At 40.3% G+C, this 15566-nt stretch overlaps 2 protein-coding genes across 2 annotated transcripts; both read left to right on the forward strand.

Annotated features, from left to right (window-relative positions):
* Positions 1-2893: 2893 nt before the first annotated feature.
* LOC138603245 (interferon-induced protein 44-like) lies at positions 2894-5191 on the forward strand. Its single transcript, XM_069674940.1, has 7 exons — positions 2894-2927; positions 3051-3084; positions 3262-3460; positions 3663-3812; positions 4263-4434; positions 4548-4648; positions 4741-5191. Exons 1-7 carry the CDS (start codon positions 2894-2896, stop codon positions 4900-4902), a joined length of 852 nt encoding a protein of 283 aa, XP_069531041.1. The 3' UTR covers positions 4903-5191.
* Positions 5192-10171: 4980 nt separating this feature from the next.
* On the forward strand, positions 10172-12483 carry LOC138603247 (interferon-induced protein 44-like). The gene is made up of 7 exons (XM_069674941.1): positions 10172-10223; positions 10347-10380; positions 10558-10756; positions 10959-11108; positions 11555-11726; positions 11840-11940; positions 12033-12483. Exons 1-7 carry the CDS (start codon positions 10172-10174, stop codon positions 12192-12194), a joined length of 870 nt encoding a protein of 289 aa, XP_069531042.1. The 3' UTR covers positions 12195-12483.
* Positions 12484-15566: the final 3083 nt, after the last annotated feature.

Genomic DNA, 15566 nt, shown 5'->3' on the forward strand with positions numbered 1-15566 from the left:
AATTCGGCTCCTGTAGCTGATCAGTTCCGGGTGAGCAGAGCGGAGGAGGATCCGTGAGTGGAAACGTAACTTAAACAATCACTACAGTCACTGAAGTTTCCACACCTGTGAACGTTAACCTCAGACCAACACAGAGAAGCTGTTCTGCTGTTAAACATGCCGGCGAACGAGATCCTTGCTGTTTTTTCGGTTAAGTGTGTGTTTGGGTTCGCGGAAGTGGCTACGGCCGCTTCACTCGCCGATCTCTACTGCGCAGACTCTGGCTCCATATGACGTCACCATCGCGAGATGGCAGCGCCTGTCACTGGGGCTATTTTCGCATCAATTATGAACAATGGGAGCAGATGGAGACGCGGTGTCCATCTATATATACAGTGGTTTTAATGTGTGACTGATTGAGTCTGTACTATTCTTCTGCCAATGTTGGTCTTTACATAGAAAGTAATTTGTTTAACTCACTGTTTAATCCTCTCTCAGAAGAGGGCGAACATGATGGAGAGACGTACAGTACTGTGCAAAAGCTTTAGGCAAACCAAATCAATGTTCGGTGTTACTACCTTTTGCTTTCAAACCAGCTCAATTCTTACAGGTACACTTGCACAAAGTCAGTGATTTTGTAGGATTATAGTCAGGTGTATGATCAACCACTTATACCACACAGGTGCTAATGATCATCAATTTCACATGTAGGTTGAAACACAGTCATTAACTGAAACAGAAACAGCTGTGTAGGAGGCTTAAAACTGGGTGAGGAAGAGCCAAACTCTGCTACGAATTCGAGGTTGTGGAAGTTTCATGTCACAGGTCAGACACCATGGCAAGACTGAGCACAGCAACAAGACACAAGGTAGTTATCCTGCATCAGCAAGGTCTCTCCCAGACAAAGATTTCAAAGCACACTGGGGTTTCCAGATGTGCTGTTCAACCTCTTCTGAAGAAGCACAAAGAAACAGGCGACGTTGAGGATCATAGATGCAGTGGTCGGCCAAGGAAACTCAGTGCAGCAGATGAAAAACACATCAAGCTTATTTCCCTTCGATATCAGAACATGTCCGGCAGCTCAGAACTGGCAGAAACCAGTGGGACCCAGGTACACCAATCTACTGTCCGGAGAAGTCTGGCCAGAAGTGGTCTTCCTGGAAGAGCTGCAGCCAAAAAGCCTCCGATATGGAAACAAGGCCAAGCGACTCAACTGTGCACGAAAACATAGGAACTGGGGTGCAGAAAAATGGCAGCAGGTTCTCTGGACCGATGAGTCAGAATGTGAAATATTTGGCTGCAGCAGAAGGCAGTGTCTGCAGGCAACAGTGAAGCATGGTGGAGGTTCCTTGCAAGTTTTGAGCTGCATTTCTGCAAATGGAGTTGGAGATTTGGTCAGGATTAATGGTGATACAGATACTTATCCATCATGCAATACCATCAGGGAGGCGTATGATTGGCCCCAAATGTATTCTGCAGCAGGACAACGACCCCAAACATGCAGCCAATGTCACAAAGTGCACTGCTGGATAAACCTCATAATTACGAAGCATGTATGCCTCTGTTTAACCACACCCATCTGCTGGATCTTTGGCACCTGGTTTTTTGACCTTTTCAAATCTCACCCCTGCTTGAAGGTCGTTCAGGTACATGTGCTGCAGAGATGATGAAGGAAAGGGGAAAGGTCAGTTGATGGGGATGGCATAAAAAGGGGCTACAGGTGACTGGGACAGGAGGAACGGGCAGAAATGCAGAATGGCAAAGAATGAACACGACTAGACTTAAAGAATGTCGTTGAGTCTAGTACGGTCCAGCGGTAGATACTGTATGAGATAACCTGTCATTAAACTGAAGGCTGATGAGCAGTTAGTGGAGCTACTGGATATGTTTTTATATATTCTGCAAATTATAATGAACCTGCAAATGCAAAACAGGAAACAGCCGGTCAGTAAATATTAATATGGGCCTCTTGCAATGGATTCTGTGGTCTTCTTGTAAGTCACATGGTGTACCGGAAACAGAAACTGAAAGTGAAAGCAGTCAGAGACTCTATAAAATCAGCCCCTCCCAGCTCTCACCATTGCAGTGTCACTCTGAACAGAGCAGCATCAGTAAAGGTAAGACTGCCTCTATTTGACTCACTTGTTTAGAATTAATATCCGTCTCGTCTTGATGTTTAAACGTATAACTCACTTTCATCTACAGCCTTTGATTTACTGCAGATCTTTCTCTTTCTCTCCTCTTATTTTTTCATTCATTGAAGTGAATGATGACGTGACATTTATTTAAAGGTTACATGCTTTGACATAACTTTTACATGATTATTATTTCTTTGTTTTTAATTAAATCAGAAAAATGATATTCTTGCTTAAGTTGACAATCTTATTTTGACTCATCAGCGGCACCACTGATGATACTTTAATGTAATGTAACTTTATACAGTATTTCTGCAACATAAACACATATTTTACCATTCTTGTTCAACATTAAATATTAAGGTCGTGTTTGTTAGTTAGACAATCAAATAATAGTCTTTGAGTTGTGTTTACATTAGATTGGAGGGTCAGAAGGTACCAGGAGGTAACTAAGTACATTTACCAAGTTACTGCATTAAGGTGCAACGATGAGGTATCTGTATTTGACTTTATAATGCTGCTTCATACTTCTACTCCGCTACAGAGGGAAACACTACTACTACTATTCACTACATTCATCTGACAGCGATTGTAACTCAATACTTTGACATTAAGAGCAGAAATAGACTTTAAAAAGAGATAACCAGCACTTATAATATATGGCCCCTTGGCACGTTTACCTGTAATGCAGCACACCTCATTGGATTGGTACTGCTAGTGAAGTTAACGATGTGAATACTTGAAGTCCTGCACATTAACAGGTAAATGTCTTTTCAGATATGGGAAACGAAAAATCCACACCTCCACCTTCTCGTAAGATGTTCCACATATTGCAAAAATGATTCGACTTAAAATAATGAGAACATTCAGAGAAAGTTCTGCATCATGTTGTTGAAAAAGTTGTCTCACTGTGTGTCAACATCAATTTGTCCTCAGCTTGTTTAAGTCAGCCATGGAGGGCTATACCTGAGTGAGTATGATTAAACATCAAGTCAGTGTGGTGTGTGTAGTTCTGCTCCTTTGCACATAATTATTTGTTTTGGCTGGTTGGTGTGTGAGAAATAGGAAGCCGATTGGACGCTTGTTGTGCGTTCAATACTCTGAAAACCAAAGTCATTAATATAAACTAAAGTTCTTCCATCAACAGGAGCTCCCAGGAGAATCTGAATTATATAAAAAATTTCCAACCCCGAAACAAAGAAGTCAAACATCTCAGAATTCTGCTTCATGGACCCGTCGGTGCTGGAAAATCCAGCTTCGTCAACTCTGCTGAAAGTGCTTTACGAGGAAGAGTTACAAATCGAGCTTTGACAGATGCAACCTCTGGGAGCAGCTTTACCCTGAAAGTAAGAATAACTGAAGACTGTGGTGATTCCAACCAAACATTATACATAATTCTGTTCACACAAAGCAAGTGGGTACAACACATCTACAATTAAAATGAATGCATTACTGTTTGTTATATTTGTTGTGTTACAGGTTGAGTTGCTGCCTATTTAATGTTGCGATTAAAAACTGGGAAAAATAATGGCTCCTTCTTCTTTACAGTACAAAACGTACAAGATCGAGAAGGATCAACAGAGCTTTTATCCTCTCGTTTTCAACGACATCATGGGCTTTGAGAAAAACCTTGACAAGGGAGTTCAAGTGGAAGACGTCAGACTGGCCCTGGAGGGACACGTGAGAGACGGTTACCAGGTACAGTCCTGAAGACTTGATTTAACCTGAAGGGGCCCTGTGGAGGTTTTCTGTTTGCTAATATATTCACATCAGTGTTCATCACCAAAAGGCATTGTGTGCATTGTTAATCTCTGATAAATGTAAGGAATTAATTTCTTGTCTCATTAAAACATTTCTCTGTAATTTGTGTTCAGATTTTGAATCCTGCCACTTTAACATCAATGTGTCCTCCTGCAGGAAGCACTCTTCTTCTTTTCTCTCATGTTGTTGTATTGTGACTGCCACCAGTAGATAAGTAGTAAAGTGTGAAACCACTGGCAGGAACGTGTGTGTGTGTGTGTGTGTGTGTGTGTCCTTGTGAGCACAGACCAAGACCAAGTGGTGCTCAGAGAAGTGAACAACCTTTCAGATTTTTTCCGCCCTGTTCATTGAATAAACACTCTCTGACTGTGTTTTATTGTTTTCTAGTTCAATCCTGATCGCCCTTTAAAAGAGAGTGATGCTGGCTACAACAAATCTCCCTCTCTGGATGACAAAGCTCACGCTCTGGTTTGTGTCATTCCTGCCGGCTCAGTTTCTTTGTTAGAGGACATCGTCGTGCAGAAGATGAGAAGAGTCAGACTCACAGCCAGTGAACTGGGTAAGAGCAGACGTCACAGTGGGTTTCACTCAGTGGTGTCATATCAGGTTTTATGAATTAAAATACCTGCAAAACAAATGCTTAAAATACTGATCAGGTTTCTGTGTGTGCAGGGATTCCCCAAATGGCTATTCTCACCAAAGTTGATGAAGCCTGTCCTGAGGTCAGAAGAGATATTAACAACATACACAAGAGCAAGTACCTGAAGGAACAGGTATGTTTTATTTGTGACTTTAAGTGATTTTTATTGGAACCTAAATTAAGTTCTGTTTTTAAATGCTGAAATGCTTTTAATTTAAAACTTAGGTTGAGAAATTCAACGTGCTGATTGGTATCCCAATCAACTGCATCTTCCTCGTCAAGAACTACGAATCAGAAATCGACACAGACGAGGGCATTAATGGGCCGATACTGACTGCGCTGAAACAGATGGTAACCCATGGAGAAGACTACCTCAACGACATGTGAACGACACACTGCTGAGACACTCCAGGCATGATCATCACATTTAACCATAAACCTTTAACAGAGATGTGTGTTTAATTTTAATTTATTAGTACTTGTACTGTATTCACAATGTGAGGCATGTTGCTCAATATTTATAATATACATGAAGAGCTGAACTGATTGACGAGTTAATTAACAGGATTAATTATTGATTAAGTTTTTAGTTGAGTTAGAAATGTTGTCATTTTCCTTTAATGACTAAATGCCAAAAGACACTTGTATGCATGCAAAGTGTCAAAGATATAACGAGCGAGGCTTGAAATAAATTAACAATCATTATGATTAATGTAGATAAAATGTAAAACCTGTTCTTGTCTTTATTTCACATTAATTGAGCTGCAGCTGAGAAACACGTCTCTGTAAATTGTTAAAGGTGTGTAGCTCCATGTCCAGTTGGGGTGGTCATACTGTATTTCTTATTTCTAAGCACAATACTTCTTTGTGGTTCAATGAGCACCCTCGGCCCTTAAGAGACGATGCACAAAAACTGCACGCATATCGAAGTCTAATAGATTACATGCCCCCCTTGACATCTTAACAAGTCACATGACTCGTGACTGCTATGAAAGAGGAAAGATCAGCCTGTTTTTGGGGTTTGATTTCCAACAATTCCGACAATTTGAAAGTCATTTTTAAGTAATCGATTTTGTTGTGAATACTTCCAGCAACCCCTCGTACCGAACTGTGCCCCGAACAATCGCAGGATTTTTGACTTTATTGTGAAAAAGGCTGAGATGATTAGCTCTGATTGTTTCAGACACACACATCCCATCTGCCCAGCCCTCAAACTCTGCAGTGCTGACTCATTTTCAGCTAATGTCTCATTTTCATCTCAGTCCTTTAAAATACTTTTGGTTCTAGTTGTAGTGCCGTACACAGAACGGAGACAGCATTAGTTAAAGTGATAAATGACTTTCTCCTTGCAGCTGACAAATGGGCTAAATTAAGCTCAATTATAGTCCTGCTAAATTTAAGTGTAGCTCTTGACACTGCTGTTGCTGTCGGAAAGGTTGTGTGTATTATATTACAATGCTAATATTTTTTAAGCAATGTACAGCAGAGCAGAACCTAACAAGGGAACACTGAAGCTGTTACCAGGGAAGCTGCACTATTCAAAACATTCAGCACCTTGGACAGCGGTCAGAAACTAACCCTAAAAGTCGATCAGCACCACCACCAAAGCAGCCTATGTCTGCGCTATAACACCAGTATAGAACAATCTCTTAACAGAAACTCGAAAACACAGCTAATGAACCAGTGGAACATGCTCGTTTATCAAATGATCTGCCTACCGCAGGCCAAGAGCAAAAACAACAACTCTAAAGGACAATGCCAACAGATTGCTCAAAGAGCAGCATGCGTTTCAGAAGAACGTGATGGATATGTGCTTATTGTTATTGTTTTTAATAGACTAGTAAAGTTTGCACTATGATAATGAAATAGCTCAGCGGCTGTGCAGCAGAACAAGTTTTCTAAAGATAGATCAAATACACAGATTGATAAGCAATAGACCTATAAATTAATTTTTAACCAACAAACATTATATATAAAGCTTACTCACTCTTTCGATTGGCATTCGATGGGCTTTGTGCAAAGTTGTTGACAATGGCCTTTACATCTTTAATCCTAGCCCTGGTGTTTTCGATGGTCAGGATGGCCAACCCACTCAGTCTCTCCTGTCCCATGCTGCTCCTCAGGTAAGTCTAAGAGTTTTAGCTTTGAAAAGAAGCGCTCGGCAACCGCTACTGTTACAGGAAGGGTCATGAAAAGGAGCATCGCTGTAACCTCTTCCCCAAATGTAGCTGTGACTGAATTGTAATCAACAATGAGCATCGGGCCCCTGCAAGCTACGCCATTGGGAGTTGCAAATTGATAAAAAACCTACGTTAAGCACTCATGTTAAGCTATTTTTAATTATTAATTAATTAATTCTAGAGAGGCTGTCTAAATCCAGTCAAGTCCGGTCAGACTTGCACCCAAATGTCTAAGTGACACTATTCAAAATATTTTAACAAAACCTATTTGGAGAGTTTGCACTGTTTGCCATCATTTTAACTAAAAGTAAAATGATAATGTAGCAAGGACTGGGAGAGTTTGGGTGTAACTTTGCAGAACAAAAAAACAATACACAGTGCACAACATAACCACCAGAGGGTAGCTGTGTGCTTCAATTGCACTCTAATGTCCACAATGGCAACAGGCCTAAGACCATGACAAGGGAGTCCAAGATATGGGTTGTACACTGAGCCAAGTTTTAAGAGATATGTGTATGGAGTTTTATTGTTACAATGTGGTATGGCACCAGGACAATAACTCTGTAACAGGGGAATGATTCAGTATTTGGCCCAGTTACTGACAGTTTTGTTTAGTGTATATTGTTCATAAAAGTTCTCAAAAAGCCCAGAAAGATCAACTGGTTTTGTGTGTTGTGTCATTTTATCATTGTATTTTCTTTATACCAATAATGACCTTTGAACTGTGAGATAAATTGGAGGTTGCAACTATTCTGCACTGAAATGACAACTGAGAGCAACAGAGAGGAAAACAGATAGCACAGATGTGATTTCCTGATGGATTTCTTTTTTTCTCTCTGAGAAAATGAACGCCCACAATCAGAAGATTTAAGCATGACAGGAAGAGAGATAGGGATAGTGATATGAAAGATAGAATAACTTGTGAAAACAGTCTCCCTGCTTGAACTTCCCATGAGCTTCACTTACCTATTCATGTATTTTACTATTGTTTTGGTACCTGAATCCTTTTATAAATGTCTCTGTATATTTTAGCTGTGAGACAAATTTCCCTCCGGTTGATGAAGTTGAAGAGTATGTATGGGTGTTTAAAAAGCAGAAAGCAGAAGCATTATGTCCCTTTAAGATGGTAACCTTCAATAGTTTGGTTAAAAAAGTACATCCCACAACACGGAGTGTGACAGACTATCGTGCTTATGCTTTTTTTTCTGCCTTAGATTGGTCCATGTAAAAAGACATCTCGTCTCTGATATTGTAATTGGTTAAGGGGAGGGACTAACGGGCAGAGAAGTTGGGAGTAACGGAGAGAGCAGTGAGCCTGCGACACCGCAGTGAGGGTGGGTTTTTCCTCCTAATGTAGTGACTAGCTACAAAAGTAAGCTGAGTGTAAGCTTTAAAGTCCCTAGTAGTAGCCTGACTCATTTATAAAAAGTGTGTTACTCGGCTATAAGAGTTTCTCAAAGCTAATTTCAAACCTGATGTGCTGTTCAAGCTCTTCTGAAGAAGCACAAAGAAACAGGCGACGTTGAGGATCATAGATGCAGTGGTCGGCCAAGGAAACTCAGTGCAGCAGATGAAAAACACATCAAGCTTATTTCCCTTCGATATCAGAAGATGTCCAGCAGCTCAGAACTGGCAGAAACCAGTGGGACCCAGGTACACCAATCTACTGTCCGGAGAAGTCTGGCCAGAAGTGGTCTTCCTGGAAGAGCTGCAGCCAAAAAGCCTCCGACATGGAAACAAGGCCAAGCGACTCAACTGTGCACGAAAACATAGGAAATGGCAACAGGTGCTCTGGACTGATGAGTCAGAATGTGAAATATTTGGCTGCAGCAGAAGGCAGTTTGTTCGCCGAAGGGCTGAGCGGTACGATAATAAGTGTGTGCAGGCAACAGTGAAGCATGGTGGAGGTTCCTTGCAAGTTTTGAGCTGCATTTCTGCAAATGGAGTTGGAGATTTGGTCAGGATTAATGGTGATACAGATACTTATCCATCATGCAATACCATCAGGGAGGCGTATGATTGGCCCCAAATGTATTCTGCAGCAGGACAACGACCCCAAACATGCAGCCAATGTCACAAAGTGCACTGCTGGATAAACCTCATAATTACGAAGCATGTTTGCCTCTGTTTAACCACACCCATCTGCTGGATCTTTGGCACCTGGCTTTTTGACCTTTTCAAATCTCACCCCTGCTTGAAGGTCGTTCAGGTACATGTGCTGCAGAGATGACGAAGGAAAGGGGAAAGGTCAGTTGATGGGGATGGCATAAAAAGGGGCTACAGGTGACTGGGACAGGAGGAACGGGCAGAAATGCAGAATGGCAAAGAATGAACACGACTAGACTTAAAGAATGTCGTTGAGTCTAGTACGGTCCAGCGGTAGATACTGTATGAGATAACCTGTCATTAAACTGAAGGCTGATGAGCAGTTAGTGGAGCTACTGGATATGTTTTTATATATTCTGCAAATTATAATGAACCTGCAAATGCAAAACAGGAAACAGCCGGTCAGTAAATATTAATATGGGCCTCTTGCAATGGATTCTGTGGTCTTCTTGTAAGTCACATGGTGTACCGGAAACAGAAACTGAAAGTGAAAGCAGTCAGAGACTCTATAAAATCAGCCCCTCCCAGCTCTCACCATTGCAGTGTCACTCTGAACAGAGCAGCATCAGTAAAGGTAAGACTGCCTCTATTTGACTCACTTGTTTAGAATTAATATCCGTCTCGTCTTGATGTTTAAACGTATAACTCACTTTCATCTACAGCCTTTGATTTACTGCAGATCTTTCTCTTTCTCTCCTCTTATTTTTTCATTCATTGAAGTGAATGATGACGTGACATTTATTTAAAGGTTACATGCTTTGACATAACTTTTACATGATTATTATTTCTTTGTTTTTAATTAAATCAGAAAAATGATATTCTTGCTTAAGTTGACAATCTTATTTTGACTCATCAGCGGCACCACTGATGATACTTTAATGTAATGTAACTTTATACAGTATTTCTGCAACATAAACACATATTTTACCATTCTTGTTCAACATTAAATATTAAGGTCGTGTTTGTTAGTTAGACAATCAAATAAGAGTCTTTGAGTTGTGTTTACATTAGATTGGAGGGTCAGAAGGTACCAGGAGGTAACTTAGTACATTTACCAAGTTACTGCATTAAGGTGCAACGATGAGGTATCTGTATTTGACTTTATAATGCTGCTTCATACTTCTACTCCGCTACAGAGGGAAACACTACTACTACTATTCACTACATTCATCTGACAGCGATTGTAACTCAATACTTTGACATTAAGAGCAGAAATAGACTTTAAAAAGAGATAACCAGCACTTATAATATATGGCCCCTTGGCAGGTTTACCTGTAATGCAGCACACCTCATTGGATTGGTACTGCTAGTGAAGTTAAGATGTGAATACTTGAAGTCCTGCACATTAACAGGTAAATGTCTTTTCAGATATGGGAGGAGGAAGTTCCACACCTCCAAGAACACCCACACCTCGACCTTCTCGTAAGATGTTCCAAATATTGCAAAAATGTTTCGACTTAAAATAATGAGAACATTCAGAGAAAGTTCTGCATCATGTTGTTGAAAAAGTTGTCTCACTGTGTGTCAACATCAATTTGTCCTCAGCTTGTTTAAGTCAGCCATGGAGGGCTATACCTGCGTGAGTATGATTAAACATCAAGTCAGTGTGGTGTGTGTAGTTCTGCTCCTTTGCACATAATTATTTGTTTTGGCTGGTTGGTGTGTGAGAAATAGGAAGCCGATTAGACGCTTGTTGTGCGTTCAATACTCTGAAAACCAAAGTCATTAATATCAACTAAAGTTCTTCCATCAACAGGAGCTCCCAGGAGAATCTGAATTATATAAAAAATTTCCAACCCCGAAACAAAGAAGTCAAACATCTCAGAATTCTGCTTCATGGACCCGTCGGTGCTGGAAAATCCAGCTTCGTCAACTCTGCTGAAAGTGCTTTACGAGGAAGAGTTACAAATCGAGCTTTGACAGATGCAACCTCTGGGAGCAGCTTTACCCTGAAAGTAAGAATAACTGAAGACTGTGGTGATTCCAACCAAACATTATACATAATTCTGTTCACACAAAGCAAGTGGGTAAAACACATCTACAATTAAAATGAATGCATTACTGTTTGTTATATTTGTTGTGTTACAGGTTGAGTTGCTGCCTATTTAATGTTGCGATTAAAAACTGGGAAAAATAATGGCTCCTTCTTCTTTACAGTACAAAACGTACAAGATCGAGAAGGATCAACAGAGCTTTTATCCTCTCGTTTTCAACGACATCATGGGCTTTGAGAAAAACCTTGACAAGGGAGTTCAAGTGGAAGACGTCAAACTGGCCCTGGAGGGACACGTGAGAGACGGTTACCAGGTACAGTCCTTAAGACTTGATTTAACCTGAAGGGGCCCTGTGGAGGTTTTCTGTTTGCTAATATATTCACATCAGTGTTCATCACCAAAAGGCATTGTGTGCATTGTTAATCTCTGATAAATGTAAGGAATTAATTTCTTGTCTCATTAAAACATTTCTCTGTAATTTGTGTTCAGATTTTGAATCCTGCCACTTTAACCTCAATGTGTCCTCCTGTAGGAAGCACTCTTCTTCTTTTCTCTCATGTTGTTGTATTGTGACTGCCACCAGTAGATAAGTAGTAAAGTGTGAAACCAGTGGCAGGAACGTGTGTGTGTGTGTGTGTGTGTGTCCTTGTGAGCACAGACCAAGACCAAGTGGTGCTCAGAGAAGTGAACAACCTTTAAGATTTTTTCCGCCCTGTTCATTGAATAAACACTCTCTGACTGTGTTTTATTGTTTTCTAGTTCAATCCTGATCGCCCTTTAAAAGAGAGTGATGCTGGCTACAACAAATCTCCCTCTCTGGATGACAAAGCTCACGCTCTGGTTTGTGTCATTCCTGCCGGCTCAGTTTCTTTGTTAGAGGACAACGTCGTGCAGAAGTTGAGAAGAGTCAGAGTCACAGCCAGTGAACTGGGTAAGAGCAGACGTCACAGTGGGTTTCACTCAGTGGTGTCATATCAGGTTTTATGAATTAAAATACCTGCAAAACAAATGCTTAAAATACTGATCATGTTTCTGTGTGTGCAGGGATTCCCCAAATGGCTATTCTCACCAAAGTTGATGAAGCCTGTCCTGAGGTCAGAAGAAATATTAACAACATACACAAGAGCAAGTACCTGAAGGAACAGGTACGTTTTATTTGTGACTTTAAGTGATTTTTATTGGAACCTAAATTAAGTTCTGTTTTTAAATGCTGAAATGCTTTTAATTTAAAACTTAGGTTGAGAAATTCAACGTGCTGATTGGTATCCCAATCAACTGCATCTTCCTCGTCAAGAACTACGAATCAGAAATCGACACAGACGAGGGCATTAATGGGCCGATACTGACTGCGCTGAAACAGATGGTAACCCATGGAGAAGACTACCTCAACGACATGTGAACGACACACTGCTGAGACACTCCAGGCATGATCATCACATTTAACCATAAACCTTTAACAGAGATGTGTGTTTAATTTTAATTTATTAGTACTTGTACTGTATTCACAATGTGAGGCATGTTGCTCAATATTTATAATATACATGAAGAGCTGAACTGATTGACGAGTTAATTAACAGGATTAATTATTGATTAAGTTTTTAGTTGAGTTAGAAATGTTGTCATTTTCCTTTAATGACTAAATGCCAAAAGACACTTGTATGCATGCAAAGTGTCAAAGATATAACGAGCGAGGCTTGAAATAAATTAACAATCATTATGATTAATGTAGATAAAATGTAAAACCTGTTCTTGTCTTTATTTCACATTAATTGAGCTGCAGCTGAGAAACACGTCTCTGTAAATTGTTAAAGGTGTGTAGCTCCATGTCCAGTTGGGGTGGTCATACTGTATTTCTTATTTCTAAGCACAATACTTCTTTGTGGTTCAATGAGCACCCTCGGCCCTTAAGAGACGATGCACAAAAACTGCACGCATATCGAAGTCTAATAGATTACATGCCCCCCTTGACATCTTAACAAGTCACATGACTCGTGACTGCTATGAAAGAGGAAAGATCAGCCTGTTTTTGGGGTTTGATTTCCAACAATTCCGACAATTTGAAAGTCATTTTTAAGTAATCGATTTTGTTGTGAATACTTCCAGCAACCCCTCGTACCGAACTGTGCCCCGAACAATCGCAGGATTTTTGACTTTATTGTGAAAAAGGCTGAGATGATTAGCTCTGATTGTTTCAGACACACACATCCCATCTGCCCAGCCCTCAAACTCTGCAGTGCTGACTCATTTTCAGCTAATGTCTCATTTTCATCTCAGTCCTTTAAAATACTTTTGGTTCTAGTTGTAGTGCCGTACACAGAACGGAGACAGCATTAGTTAAAGTGATAAATGACTTTCTCCTTGCAGCTGACAAATGGGCTAAATTAAGCTCAATTATAGTCCTGCTAAATTTAAGTGTAGCTCTTGACACTGCTGTTGCTGTCGGAAAGGTTGTGTGTATTATATTACAATGCTAATATTTTTTAAGCAATGTACAGCAGAGCAGAACCTAACAAGGGAACACTGAAGCTGTTACCAGGGAAGCTGCACTATTCAAAACATTCAGCACCTTGGACAGCGGTCAGAAACTAACCCTAAAAGTCGATCAGCACCACCACCAAAGCAGCCTATGTCTGCGCTATAACACCAGTATAGAACAATCTCTTAACAGAAACTCGAAAACACAGCTAATGAACCAGTGGAACATGCTCGTTTATCAAATGATCTGCCTACCGCAGGCCAAGAGCAAAAACAACAACTCTAAAGGACAATGCCAACAGATTGCTCAAAGAGCAGCATGCGTTTCAAAAGAACGTGATGGATATGTGCTTATTGTTATTGTTTTTAATAGACTAGTAAAGTTTGCACTATGATAATGAAATAGCTCAGCGGCTGTGCAGCAGAACAAGTTTTCTAAAGATAGATCAAATACACAGATTGATAAGCAATAGACCTATAAATTAATTTTTAACCAACAAACATTATATATAAAGCTTACTCACTCTTTCGATTGGCATTCGATGGGCTTTGTGCGAAGTTGTTGACAATGGCCTTTACATCTTTAATCCTAGCCCTGGTGTTTTCGATGGTCAGGATGGCCAACCCACTCAGTCTCTCCTGTCCCATGCTGCTCCTCAGGTAAGTCTAAGAGTTTTAGCTTTGAAAAGAAGCGCTCGGCAACCGCTACTGTTACAGGAAGGGTCATGAAAAGGAGCATCGCTGTAACCTCTTCCCCAAATGTAGCTGTGACTGAATTGTAATCAACAATGAGCATCGGGCCCCTGCAAGCTACGCCATTGGGAGTTGCAAATTGATAAAAAACCTACGTTAAGCACTCATGTTAAGCTATTTTTAATTATTAATTAATTAATTCTAGAGAGGCTGTCTAAATCCAGTCAAGGCCGGTCAGACTTGCAACCAAATGTCTAAGTGACACTATTCAAAATATTTTAACAAAACCTATTTGGAGAGTTTGCACTGTTTGCCATCATTTTAACTAATAGTAAAATGATAATGTAGCAAGGACTGGGAGAGTTTGGGTGTGACTTTGCAGAACAAAAAAACAATACACAGTGCACAACATAACCACCAGAGGGTAGCTGTGTGCTTCAATTGCACTCTAATGTCCACGATGGCAACAGGCCTAAGACCATGACAAGGGAGTCCAAGATATGGGTTGTACACTGAGCCAAGTTTTAAGAGATATGTGTATGGAGTTTTATTGTTACAATGTGGTATGGCACCAGGACAATAACTCTGTAACAGGGGAATGATTCAGTATTTGGCCCAGTTGCTGACAGTTTTGTTTAGTGTATATTGTTTCATAAAAGTTCTCAAAAAGCCCAGAAAGATCAACTGGTTTTGTGTGTTGTGTCATTTTATCATTGTATTTTCTTTATACCAATAATGACCTTTGAACTGTGAGATAAATTGGAGGTTGCAACTATTCTGCACTGAAATGACAACTGAGAGCAACAGAGAGGAAAACAGATAGCACAGATGTGATTTCCTGATGGATTTCTTTTTTTCTCTCTGAGAAAATGAACGCCCACAATCAGAAGATTTAAGCATGACAGGAAGAGAGATAGGGATAGTGATATGAAAGATAGAATAACTCGTGAAAACAGTCTCCCTGCTTGAACTTCCCATGAGCTTCACTTACCTATTCATGTATTTTACTATTGTTTTGGTACCTGAATCCTTTTATCAATGTCTCTGTATATTTTAGCTGTGAGACAAATTTCCCTCCGGTTGATGAAGTTGAAGAGTATGTATGGGTGTTTAAAAAGCAGAAAGCAGAAGCATTATGTCCCTTTAAGATGGTAACCTTCAATAGTTTGGTTAAAAAAGTACATCCCACAACACGGAGTGTGACAGACTATCGTGCTTATGCTTTTTTTTCTGCCTTAGATTGGTCCATGTAAAAAGACATCTCGTCTCTGATATTGTAATTGGTTAAGGGGAGGGACTAACGGGCAGAGAAGTTGGGAGTAACGGAGAGAGCGGTGAGCCTGCGACACCGCAGTGAGTGTGGGTTTTTCCTCCTAATGTAGTGACTAGCTACAAAAGTAAGCTGAGTGTAAGCTTTAAAGTCCCTAGTAGTAGCCTGACTCATTTATAAAAAGTGTGTTACTCGGCTATAAGAGTTTCTCAAAGCTAATTTCAAACCTGTGGCTACTCTGCTGCATAGCTATTTGTTAGTCTAACTGTCACTGACGACATGAGTACATGAGTAACCCCCCCCAGGCACTAAAGAAACAAGTGGAAGACCTGC

This window comes from Semicossyphus pulcher, unplaced genomic scaffold (assembly GCF_022749685.1).
Source record: "Semicossyphus pulcher isolate SPU_LCO1_2020_fin unplaced genomic scaffold, fSemPul1.0.p SCAF_23, whole genome shotgun sequence".
Lineage (NCBI taxonomy): Eukaryota > Metazoa > Chordata > Actinopteri > Labriformes > Labridae > Semicossyphus > Semicossyphus pulcher.

Excerpts from the sequence above, each read along its gene's own strand:
- LOC138603245 (XM_069674940.1), top strand. The coding sequence starts at position 2,894 with ATGGGAAACGAAAAATCCACACCTCCACCTTCTC. Across the intron at positions 3,085-3,261 it reads CCATGGAGGGCTATACCTGA|GAGCTCCCAGGAGAATCTGA; the intron begins GTGAGTATGATT and ends TTCCATCAACAG. Across the intron at positions 3,813-4,262 it reads ACGTGAGAGACGGTTACCAG|TTCAATCCTGATCGCCCTTT; the intron begins GTACAGTCCTGA and ends ATTGTTTTCTAG.
- LOC138603247 (XM_069674941.1), top strand. The coding sequence starts at position 10,172 with ATGGGAGGAGGAAGTTCCACACCTCCAAGAACACCCACACCTCGACCT. Across the intron at positions 10,381-10,557 it reads CCATGGAGGGCTATACCTGC|GAGCTCCCAGGAGAATCTGA; the intron begins GTGAGTATGATT and ends TTCCATCAACAG. Across the intron at positions 10,757-10,958 it reads GGAGCAGCTTTACCCTGAAA|TACAAAACGTACAAGATCGA; the intron begins GTAAGAATAACT and ends TCTTCTTTACAG.